At 37.1% G+C, this 12,920-nt stretch overlaps 1 protein-coding gene across 4 annotated transcripts in view; it reads left to right on the top strand.

Annotated features, from left to right (window-relative positions):
• Nucleotides 1-373: 373 nt before the first annotated feature.
• The window catches only part of scaper (S-phase cyclin A-associated protein in the ER), a 111,083-nt gene continuing 98,536 nt past the window's right edge, over nucleotides 374-12,920 (top strand). The window contains exons 1-3 of one of the 4 annotated variants that reach the window (XM_079858779.1): nucleotides 374-664; nucleotides 8,762-8,879; nucleotides 11,999-12,075. In XM_079858779.1, the coding sequence (XP_079714905.1) occupies nucleotides 491-664; nucleotides 8,762-8,879; nucleotides 11,999-12,075 (369 nt within the window). In that variant the 5' untranslated portion in view covers nucleotides 374-490. Of the gene's footprint in view, nucleotides 665-3,646; nucleotides 4,006-8,761; nucleotides 8,880-11,998; nucleotides 12,076-12,920 lie in introns of those variants that run through there. The other 3 variants (XM_079858781.1, XM_079858780.1, XM_079858782.1) reach the window with 3 other exon arrangements.

Below are 12,920 nucleotides of genomic sequence, written 5' to 3' on the forward strand. Positions count from 1 at the left end.
TCGTTTTACACACTGTTATTGCACAACTTTAGTAGATGCATCTATTCTTTGATATGTGAAAAAATAGTGCTGTCAAATCGATTAACGTATATATATATATAACAAAAACTTTTATATATACATTTATTATTATTACATTATTATAAACATTTATATTATATAAAGGAAAACTTGATTAATTAATTAGATTAATTATATTAATCGATTTGACAGCACTAGAAAACATTTTTTTGGAAAAATGATGTCAATCATCTCAAATCATGTATTATATTTATGAGATGCTGTGTTTTGACGGGAACTCTGTCGGTTACCACTGAAGGTCTGCGCGCGCACTGCGGTCCTCCAGGCCAGCGGGCGGCGTCACATTCCCTCTCGCGCTCCACATGACCCGAGAGTGTTCAGTGTAAAAGAAGAGGAGGCCTGTTTGATTTCTCGCCCTCTGGTTGCGAAGTTCTTGTCCGCTGAAAGTCGCTCGTTTGACCGCGGGCTCATGTCGAAGGACGGCCGGCACGATGGGCGCCGGCGCGGCGCGGCTCAGCAGCACCGGTTCGGGATGAGAGCGGCTCAGAGCGGGGACGGCAGAGACAGGTCGGCCAGTAACAGCTCTGGATCATCTCATGGAGGAGGGAAAGGCAGGAATACGCCCATCAACATCGCCCTGAAGGTAACAAACAACGGCTGGCTCAAAACACACTGACCTGCTGCCTACGTAGACAACATTAGTGCATTCTGGACGCCGTGAACGCGCATGTGAAGCACAAACTGCTGTCTGGGTAACGTTAGGCAGCTGTCAGTTATGGCAGTTACTATGGTAACAGTACTTTCCCATCAAAATAGCATAGTCGCTACAATACAAAACTGTAGTAAAATTTTGACGACTGCTGTCATTCAAGTCATATATTTAATTGTTTTGTAGGATTAAAGAACTGTACGGTGTTTTAGTAAAATATGTTGTCTGGGTTGGTACTCTACTCGCGTGGCTTGTGATATGTGATTGTATAGTTATTCTCGGCTTGGCTGTTTTCAGACCCATTATGGATTTTAAAATCAATGTTTCCCAGATACACGACACAAACGCAACCATAACAGTAACACAACGCAACATAACATTGACATAAAAGTACCTAACATGACCATGACAATAATGACTACATGACGGTAATACAATACAACAACATTGACATGACAGTAGCACAACATAACGTTATATTAACATGACAATAACATGTCTACATAACCGTAATACAATCCAACATAACATTTACATGACATGACATAACAGTAGCACAACATAACATTATATTAACATGACAATAGCATGACCACATAGAGTGTAATACAATGCAACACATTTACATGACAACATAATTAATGCAACATACCATTTATGACATTACAATGTATCATTAACAACGCAACATGACAGTACATAACATTAACATGACAGCAGAACAGTAATACAATGCAATGTAAATGCATAACATTAACTACAATATCATGACAACATAGCGGTTCATAACTGTAATACAACGCAACGTAGCATTTACATAACAACAGTTACACCACACAACATAGCAGTACATAACAAACACAACATAACAATAGATAACAGTAACACTATATAACATCAACATAACAGAGCATAACATGTCATAACACATAACCTTAACATATCACAAAATAACAGTACATAACATTACAATAACATGATAACAGTAATACAATGCAACATTACATTTACATAACATAACAGTAAAACCACACAACATACATAATTAGCATATTAGCAAAACAGTACGTGATGAGGTAATGCAACAAAACATATGTAAGGGATAGTGTGTAGATGACTGGTTCTGCAACATCCTGAAGGGTATTTTTTCTTTTTTTGCCATAATGACCGACTGACTGATTTCAATTGCATGGCTACTTTACAAATAAATAAACACAAAGACATGAAAAATTGCTTTGAGTTTAAATGGTTTCCTTGTGTGAAAACAAAGAGAGCAACACCCTTCAGGATGAAGACCTGATCTACCTTTCTGTGTTTATTTTGTAATATATGACCACCTGATTGTATTTTATTCTGCTTATTTTAAATAAAATAAATACATGAACATAAGACTGAGACAGAACTTGAGCTCAGGCAGCAGTTTGTTGAATTCATTGATTTATAATTTAGTTTTTACCAAATTTAAATGTAGAGGGAAAGAGTTAAGATGAATATTTTCGGTGGAACCGGTTTGTCTGTTTTTGCTTATTTAGATAGTGACGGACTGTGTCAGAGTGGTAGTAGACATGAATTTGACATTGGTTTGTGTGTGCACAGAAAGCCGCGTCTCTGGCAGCGCGCAAATATTGAGTTCTCTTTCAAGTCTTGCGCTTGAACGGACAAAACTTATGTCAACATACCCGTCTTGGCAAGTATCCTAGCAAACATGTAGGTTATGTCTTAACTTAAGTGAACGTAAACAGTCGAGAGAGTCAACTCGTGTACCAGTATCAGTGTACTGGATCCGTGCATTATGTCTTAAAGTGACAGCAGCCTCATATTCCTGCTGTCTGTTTTTAATGTTAATCAAACAACAAAAGACTAGGAAATCACTCTCTGCTCTTGACTGGATAGCTTTGTAACTTTAATAATGATTAATCTTTACTTAATTTATACAGTTAAGGTTACTTAATTATATTTTTGTACCTGAAAACTACTGTTAGATACATGAAAAACCTGAAAAGCACTGTTTATTTTATTTGTGTCTTTGCTCTATTGTATTTATTTGTGCTGTTTCTTGCAGTTTGATTGTGTTTTTATTTGACAGTAGTCCTTTTTCTCCCTGAACATAGCACTTACCGAACCGTACCGAAACGGTAACCCTTGAACCGCGATAAAAGCCGAAGCGTGAGTAATTTGAACCGCTACACCCCTAGTAAATAACAATGCAAAATGTAGCATATGTTTAATTTTTGAGAGCAAACTACCTGAGTAAGTTTTTTTTTTTTTATATATATATAAAGCAACTGTGTCCCTCATATTACTCATTTAATTTCCAGCTCAAAGGCAGAGCAGTTTATTTATTCAAAGCTTTAATGATTTAAAAATTTGTAATAAAAAAATCTTTAAAAAACATACTTGCCTACATCTGTCTAAACATGTATATATGTCCTTGTTACATGTACTTACCACAGTAATAATAGTAGGCCTAAATTATACATAATTACATTACCTACCCTAACCCTCTCCAGTAAGTACATGTTCAGTATTGCTTAATATTACTCAGTACTTAAATATATAATTACACTGTAACAATGACACTTTAAAATAAAGTGTAACCAAATAATTTATTTAATTAGTATAGAAAAATGTGAGTATTACAATACATACCGACGTAAATCTTCAGTGTGGTCCTCAAACCGCCGTCTTCCTCTCGGCTGTGTCTGTTCCACATCTCGTTGGTGCATCTCTATTTACATCTATAACCCCTGTGTGAGTTACGCTCCGCCAAGCTCCAATCGGACGCTGAGTCTGCTGCGTCTAACGCACAGGCGCTGACACACACATCACTGACACACACACACACAGCCCTGACACACACACAGCCCTGCCGCCTCCAGCACATGCTGGACGAGTGGGCGGCCTGCCATGTGCACATGACTGCACAGAGAGAGAGAGAGGAGCTCTGCAAGCTGTGGAGGGTGAACACACCACAGCTAAAACAGCAACACAGTAGAGTCGCTGTGCAGTCCAGACGTTGCAGGTTCAAAGAAAGACTGTCCCGATTGCCCGAAGAAGGAGTCTGTCCTGCTGATTGACAGAGGCATCTACCCGAGTCCACCGGAGCCATGCTCAACCACGCTATTTTTGGTCCGGATGTCAAATGACGATGTCAGGCCGTTCGTGCAGCAGAGATCCTGGTTAAGGGGGGTGAACAGGTTGCCATGAGCAAATTCGGTAGCGTGTCAGGGCCGGGAATGGATGAGGAACCTGCTTACAGACTCTGCTTCTACTCTGTACGTACCTTCTGTGCTCTTTCCCATCGTTCTTTCTGTGTCCCTCGAACATGCTTCTGCATTTAGACGCACTTGAAACTCTATCCTTGCAGGGGCTTGCAGCTCTCAGCGTGTCTTTGCTGGACGTCCTTGTTTTGCAGTTCTGAGGTGCTCGGTTAGATCTAACCCTAATAACCTCGGGTGTCAAGGGGCCTGCTGGTGATTAGGTGATTAGCTCGATTCATCTCACGTATGCATGGAGCGCTGACCTGAGATCAGAGACCCCCTTCTCAGTTTTACCTTGGTTATTTTGTACCAACGAATGCCAAATCGGATACCAGATCCCCCCGCCTCCTTCTCCGAGATGCACGACAAATGTAAACTTGGGCCTTCTGTTGCCAGTCAGCTGGGAAACCCAGTGTAAATATTTACCATTCATACACCCCGCTGACAGACTACAAGTTAATTTACTTGCCTTTTTTTAAAAAATGCAATATTTTTGTTTCATCCTCATTTATCCTTATTTTCAGACCTCTAGAGAGTAAAGCTGCTGTGATGAAGGCTGTTGTCATTGGTTAAGTAGGTCAGTTGTGTATTTTAACCCTGAGGACATGGGATGGTAGCAGGGGAGGACAGTATGCTGTTTATGCATGTGCAAAAACCAGTGAGCCTTATGAAATATTCCTCTGTGATGGAGTATAACTGGCATATGGACAACGAACAACTAAATAATTAGCTATATGCAAATTGTTTGTTTTTTAAACTTTGTTGTATTAAAATAATGTATCAATCCTGTGTTGCTCACTGTCCAGAGTAGCTAAATTCAATGTTCTGAAGGGAGTGATACGATTTTGAGATACTAAGGGGCCGTTTACACGACACAGTTTTCAACTTAAAAACGTAAAACTTTTTATGCGTTTTGACCTTTCATTACACGACTACGGCATTTTGGGTGCCTGAAAACACAAACTTTTGAAAGCGGTCTCCATGTAAACAACAAAAACGCGAATCTCTAAAGACGATGACGTCATGCACATGCGTTACGTGTTCAGTCTATAGCGTTTCATCGCCATCTAATGGTATGGCAGCAGAATACAACGTTTTTAGCCGTTTTCGCGGATCCGTGTGAATGGGGATCGTTTTGACAATGTGCGCGGAAAACTCAAAGAAAAAAACACTTTTTTTTGTTCTCTGTTTTAAGCATATCGTTGTCGTGTAAACGTACCCTAAAGCGCTGGTTTTAAAGTCCAACATTTAATTAAGTCAGCAAGTCAACTAATCAATCTTTTAAAGCAGAGGTCTTTAACCCAGCTCCTGGGGACCCTGTTCTGTAGAGTTTAGCTCTAATCAAATCTAATCAAAACCCTGATCTCTTGAAAAACCAATATGAAAATTTTGGCTGATACCGTTAACCGATAATTCTTTATATTTGAAGGCCGATATATTGGTCGATAAACCTAAATCCTCATTTTATAGAATTTTTGAGAGTCTGATTACAAAAACTAAAGTCTCACCATTTAAAGCCATTTCCCAAACACTTCAACATAAATCAAACATGTATAGTATGGTAGCCAATTTGAACAGGTAAACGTTTTACACTCCTATGGCAAACTTACTTTATCAAAACTAAATGAAAAAATCTGTTGCCTTACAAATAAATAAAACAATGCCTAAATAATGCAAACAAGTCATTGGACAACATTACTTGCGTATAAAGAATCAAAATGCATATGCCATGGATAAATCAAATGGAATAGCTATGCACGGACCATAATGATATGATTTGAATTAAACCGTATTGTTGATTTAAATATGAAGTAAAATATTAAAGTGCTAGTTATTATTAATAATGCATTGTTTTTGATAAAGAAACATCTGAAATTAATATTATTACTGTTTCAACTGAAGAGCTGAATGAACACCGGGAAACTGAAAAAGTATTTTTTCCTCAGAATTGTGAGAAATAAATTTGCAATTGCGAGTTATAAATTACAATTCTGAGAAAAGTAATCAGAGTTGAGAGATATAAACTTTTTTCTCTCAATTATGTGTTTATATCTATAATTACAGACATTATTTAATTTCCTACCACAAAAATTTGTTGCATACGTGAGTGATTTACTCCGCGTAGAAAATTAAGCTTTTAATATTGTTTATATCTTTGTGGTGTTTTTAATATGCTTTAAGACAAACCATGTGTAAATTCATAAGTCAACACCATTGCTGATTATTTTCTCCTTAAAGGGGTCATATGATGATATTTCTTGTTTTCCTTTTTCTTTAGTGTGTTATGTAGCTGTTTGTGCAAGTATAAGATCTGCAGTGTCAAACCTAAAGAGATATTCTTTATAAAAGTTGAGGCTCAGCCACGCCTTCCTAAAACGCTTCGCTCAAACACACCTCCACAAATCTACGACAGTGTGTGAGGGCAGAGTTTCAAATGTAAACGCAAAGAAAGAAGGCGTAACTTTTATTTTTGTTGCCGCCATGTCGTGGAGACGCTGTGTTTCGTTGCTGATTCTAAAAGTGGGCAATACATCTTTGCAAGTACAGTCTGGTGCTTCTGACTCACACACAGCCTGTAAGTATGTTTTCATATTTTAAAGGGTACATAACATGCACAGTTTCATCTAATCTCATGTTAATCTTGAGTACCTATAGAGTAGTAGTGCATCCTTAATATCTCCAAAAAGTGTTTAGTTTTATTATAATTTTAAAAGAAAAATACAGCTTTCCGATTCTCTCCGGAAAAAGCCGAGGTCCTGGAGGCGGAGCTATAGAGTCAAGCGGTAGCGCTGATTTCCAACAAAAGACAGAAATCTGATCCAGTTGTACTTACATGACTGGGGTCTTTTATCACTGGGACCGCTCCACGTTTTAATAGCAAACGATTTGCAAATCCAGCGTCGACCTGAGCCTTGTTAATAAAACATTCGTCACTCAAATGACCAGAACACATAACCGCACTTCCTACACTCCGTTGCTGCCCCGGAAAAACAAACTGCATCCACTGTTCCTGTAACACTGGGTTCTTTGGAAAACTGAACACGGTAAGCTTTCCCTCACATCCAAATACACACTTTTTTGGAGACATTCTTGAACAAATCCTATGCAGCGCTGCGATGATTTCCTGTTGAAGCGCGTTGATGTGCGCGTCTCACTCTCCTCTAGTCGACGTGCGCGCGGGCGAGCTTTTCCGAGAGAAATGCTCATATAAGGAGTTCCACTCTGATCTACGTCATTAGATCCACGATCTAAAAAAAACCAGCCGAAACTTGCACCAACCCGGAAGTAAGATTTTCGGCACAGAAATTCTCCGTTATTCGTCCAAAATATTTTTTTTAAACTTTGCCCATGTTTAGCATGAGAATCCATCTCTTTAACAGTGTAAACAACTCTGAATACATGAAAAACCATTGTACCCCCCCTTTAAGGTCATACTTTTCAAACACAAGTTTTGAGCAGTATAGAGTAGCGCTTGTTTGTCATTTCTACGATCACAAATGCAGACATTTATGTTTACATAGTGTTCTCACACCCGTAGCATGGCGCAACGCGTAAAAAGACAGTACAAGTCATTATAATCAGTAATTATGTCCCCAATGAAATAAAACCTAATCTGATACGATCTGGTCCAGTCGCGCTGGCAAAGTTGATCGATCAGCTTGGACATCTGCATTTTCCCATTGAAAAGGTAGTACCGACATCTTCACCTGTCATTATTGCTTTGGGAGCTGATGTTTCAAATATGGTAAGGGACGGGACATTTCCGTCACACATTTCCGTCAAAGGAATTTGGGCCAATCACAATGCAATGGATCACTGGCCAATCAGAGCACACCGCACTTTTCAGAACGATGAGCTTTGTAAAAATCAAGTCGTTTCAGAAAGGCGGGGCATAGAGGAGCAACAATAATGTACAGTATGTGTAAATTAATTAATTTACTTTAATTAACTTTTTTTTTTACCTAAAACCGCGTAAACACATTGCATTAAACCAAATACACAAAATTATGTTCTTTTAAGAACCGTCATATGACCCCTTTAAAACTGCAGTGAACCAAAGACAGTCTCAAAAACGCGGTTTGAAATCGCTGGTGTTTCTGACGTCACAAACTACCTTGTAACCAATCACGTCAACGTGTGATCATCAGCGAGTGGATCTCTGAGCTGGTGTGAGTGAGTGGAGGCGGGGCTAATTTGCATATTCATAGAACCACATATTCTAAATGAGTCAAGGGTGTAGAGTTACATTCAAGCTATTTTAAGGCATGAAGATTTTTTTTCAAGGGAAAACACTTTAAATATGTTATTTTGGTGATCAAAGATGAGTTTTAAGGGATACAATTATTGACTGCAGGGGGACTTTAACACACATTGTTTACGCCCTCTGGCTATACTTTAAAAACGATGAGTATTTGAACATTTATGAAGTGGCCCCATTCACTTTTTGAATGTGGACAAGTAGGCAATGGCTTTCAAAGACTAAACACATTGCCAGTTGAAGATTCATGCAATAGACGTACCGCTGTTTGTCTTGACATGATGTTGAATAACCATTAATCTTGACATCACATGTGCTTATAGGATTTCCCAGTGGTGATAATTTAAGGTGACAAGAAATAAGGTGTGAATTATTGGTACTGATAAAATGTCCTTAACTTGGACCGAATAAGCTCATTCTTGCCAGTTGCAAAGAGCACTATTTCTATTTGTGGGACACGCATGAAAAGGGCAAGTTTCCCCCTCGTAACACATGTTTTTCTCCTTGCTACAGGCCTCTTTTCAGCGGTCCAACAGCCACGACAAGGTGAGGAAGATCGTGGCAGAGGAAGGCCGGGCTGCCCGAAACCTCATCGCATGGAGTGTCCCAGTGGAAAGCAAGGAGGAAGAAGGTTAGATCTGACACAGTCATGCACACATATAATAATTAATGTTGGTATTTGCAATGCATTTTATGGTAGATGGGGCCTAGATCCTGAAGTGTGCCTGTGATATGTAATCATTTTTTTATGAGAAATAATGTTAGCAGATTTTATATACACTACAAAAAGAAAGAAGTCACTTATGCTCACCAAGGCTGCATTTATTTGATCAAAAATAGTATGTAATTTTGTGAAATATTTTCTATTTGAATATATTTTAAAATGTCATTTATTCCTGTGATCAAATCAGAATTTTCAGCATCATTCCTCCAGTCTTCAGAGTCACATGATCCTTCAGAAATCATTCTGATATGATGATATGATACTCAGTTATTATCAATGTTGGAAACAGTTGTGCTGCTTTATATTTTTTTTAAACCTGTGACATTTTTTTTTCAGGATTCATTGATGAATAAAGAGTTAAAAAGAACAGAGCATTTGTTCAAATATGTTCTAACAATACAAATATTTAATATAACTTATCAATTTAACACATCATTACTGAATAAAAGTTTTAATTTCTTTCAATAAAAGACAAAAAAGATTACAAAAGATTTCTACTTTAAATAAATGCTGTTCTTTTTAAAAAAAAAAACTTTTTATTCATCAAAGAATCCTGAAAAAGTATCACCAGTTCTAAAAAAAAAAATATTATGTTTTTTCCAACAATAATTAATCAGCATATTAGAATGATTTCTGAAAGATCATGTGACACTAACGATGGCTGATTAAAATTCAGCTTTGCATCACAACAATAAATTATGCTTTAAATTTTTCTGTAATGCAGAATCTTTCAAAGCAATAAAAATAGTAATATGTGTGTCAGGCAACCACTTAAAATGCATCCAGCTTTGTAAAAAGCTTCCATTTGCAAAGCAAATGTAGGCAATGAACAAGTGCTCCAAATCTGTCATCCCCCTCTTGTACCTGTAGTTACAGTACGCTCTTTGTCGCAGTTTGTGAAATCCTCCTGAGTGTGTATAAGCTGACCCAGATCCTCTGTTTCACTGTCAGCGCTGACAGGTCACCACAGGAGCCTTTTGTTCGTTCGGGACTGCAGTATGTGCTCTGTGTCCGAGTGAATTCATCCAGCACTGTGACCGTTTCTGGATCAGGGGGTGTAACCATGAGTGAACTCTAATTAGAATAGTTAGAAGTTCTGATTGAGAATCAGTTTTGACCCCTCATATCCTGATAAAGAGGATTATATTGACTCGAGGAGGCTGATCTTAGATGATTACAGAAAGATGATCCGGTTCTTATAGTGGACACACATTTCAGGCCCTGATCTCAGATCAGTTAATAGTCAAAGACACTTTATGAGTGGAAGCACTGGCTGAAAGATGGCTTAAAGGAGAACTCCGGTCAATTTTAACATTGAGCTAATTTTTTTGTAAATTTGGAGTGCTGTCAGTACAGAGAAAAACGACAAAAATCAGTGTTGCCTACACCGTGTTATCCTCTTTTTAAAATGTGCACCCTGTTGACTTCAATGGGGCAAGTTTTAAACCTGCTTTTAGCCTCTTAACATCCTTCATGTGTCATTACAAGTGCACAGCCATGTGAGTGATTCCTTCAGAGTGAACACGAGTGAGTCTGACTGCAGTAGATGTGAAAGATATGAATAAAAATGAAGTTAATTCAGCCAGCGCACATACCTGTATTTATTTCCTGTTTTCGGTCGAAGTCCACAGTAGTCGATTGTCGAGTTCTCCACTGTTGCTTAGCTAAATATGATCACGCGCGTGAACTCGACAATCGACTACTGTGGACTTCGACCGAAAACAGGAAGTAAATACAGGTATGAGCGCTGGCTGAATTATTATCATTTTTATCCATTTCTTTCACATCTACTGCAGTCAGATTCACCGCGTTCACTCTGAAGGAATCACTCACATGACCTGTGCACTTGTAATGACACATCAAGGATGTTAAGAGGCTAAAAGCAGGTTTAAAACTTGCCCCATTTAAGTCAACAGGGTGCAAATTTTAAAAAGAGGATAACACGGTGTGGGCAACACCGATTTTTGTCGTTGTTCTCTGTATTGACAGCACTCCAAATTTACAAAAAAATGAGCTCAATATTAAAATTGACCGGAGTTCTCCTTTAAGATGAATAAAACAGAGGAATGTCCAGGTCATACGTCAACCCTATTTCTAAAGTCTATTTCTAGTCATTATTATGACTTTTTTTTGCGTTTCAACATTATTTTCATGACAATTAAACATTTTCATCCCAGTTCTTATTAGCGTTATATATAAAAATAAACTAATTTACTGTTCATTTTTATGTGTCATTAATAATTCTCATTAGATTTATTAGTGTCAAAGTAATTTCTCTCTTTGGACTTTCTCTCTGGGACACAATAAAAAAATTAAAAAAAGAAGCATAAATTACGTGCACTACTCTAGTTTAATTTTCTTTTATTATATGGTGTAAATCATATATTTGAAATATATTTATTTAATTATCTATTTATATTTATGTTGTTGTTCATAAAATAATAAAACAATTAAATGCATAATTAATGAAATATAATTTAAATAATACATAAAAATATCATGTTTTATTTAATAATAATACGATAATCAAATAATTAAATTTGATCAAATAAATTAATTTATTTTGACTTAATTTGTATTTATTTACAAGTTTGTTATATCTTGGTGATCCTAAAAATAGGCTAAAAATAAATGATGCATATTGTTTATTGTTATGCACCAGTGCTATTCACAATGGCTATGTTCAGAATGGAAGATTACTAGAGTACATTGTTTTTTTTTTTAAATAGCATGCATTATGTAATGACAAATATTCAAATTATTACTATGCTACATTGTAATAATATAACCATCTTGGGAATAAAAAACAATTTGATTTAGCATTTTCAATTTTTTGTGTGTGTGTTTCTGACTTATGCAGAGTTCACAGTGAGCATTGTTTAATTTTAAAATCTGAAAGTTTAGACCTTGCGTGACTTGGTCTTTGGTTTTACAATTGCTTTGATGTCATCCATCTGAATGTGATATTTTGGACATATAAGGTACTGTGACATTTATCTGCACTGTATTCTTCTGTTCACATGCAGCGAAAGCAAAGATTCACGGGAACAGCAGCGCAAGGGCTCAGCGAATCAACGCCGGGCTCCACAGGAACAAAAAGCAGGTGCGAATCATGTATTCCAAATTGAATCTCTTAATTAAAACCTACAGTATCTAAAAACACTAATGTGATACAGTACAGTTTATCTCATGGGACAATGTCTCTATTTGCATCCACGACAAATCTGTTAGTTAAGAAACCTGGATAAATAAAAAAACAAATAACCTGGAACATGCATACTTGGCTAGTTAAACAAATAAGCAAACAGGTCTAAATTAATTCCCTTTAAAGAAAAGTGATAAATGGACGTGGAAAGCTTAATTAAAAGCTTTTCCTCGTGTTAAACGCTAGGTGGCGCCAGAGACCTTTTATTTCATCCTCTTGCTGATGGGGTTCTAATTTCCATTCTTTCATGATTCCACCTCAGTGTTTATATGAGCAGCACACTCTGATGGTTAAAACAGATAGAGTTAAAGGGAGAGTTCACCCAAAAATGAAAATTGTCTTCATTTATTCACCCTCATGTGGCAAAACCCGTAAGACTTTCGCTCATCTTCGGAACACAAATGAAGATATTTTGAATGAAATCTGAGAGATTTCTGTCCCTCCATTGACAGCTACACAACTACCACTTTGACCCTTCAAAAAGTTAATAAAGCGATCGTAAAACTAATCCATATGAATTGAGCGGTTTAGTCCAAAGTTTCTGAAGAGACTCTGTCGCTTTATATGATGAACAGGTTTAATTTAGGCTTTTATTCACATAAACATTGATCAGCGAACATAAACTGAAGCTCAGTAGTAACACGAGAATGAACCTCATCTGTTCACATGCTTGAGCTTCAGTTTATCATATCTGATGTGTGTTGATGAATGTTTAAATGTGAATAAAAGCCTAAATTCAATCT

This window comes from Squalius cephalus (assembly GCF_949319135.1).
Source record: "Squalius cephalus genome assembly, chromosome: 23".
Lineage (NCBI taxonomy): Eukaryota > Metazoa > Chordata > Actinopteri > Cypriniformes > Leuciscidae > Squalius > Squalius cephalus.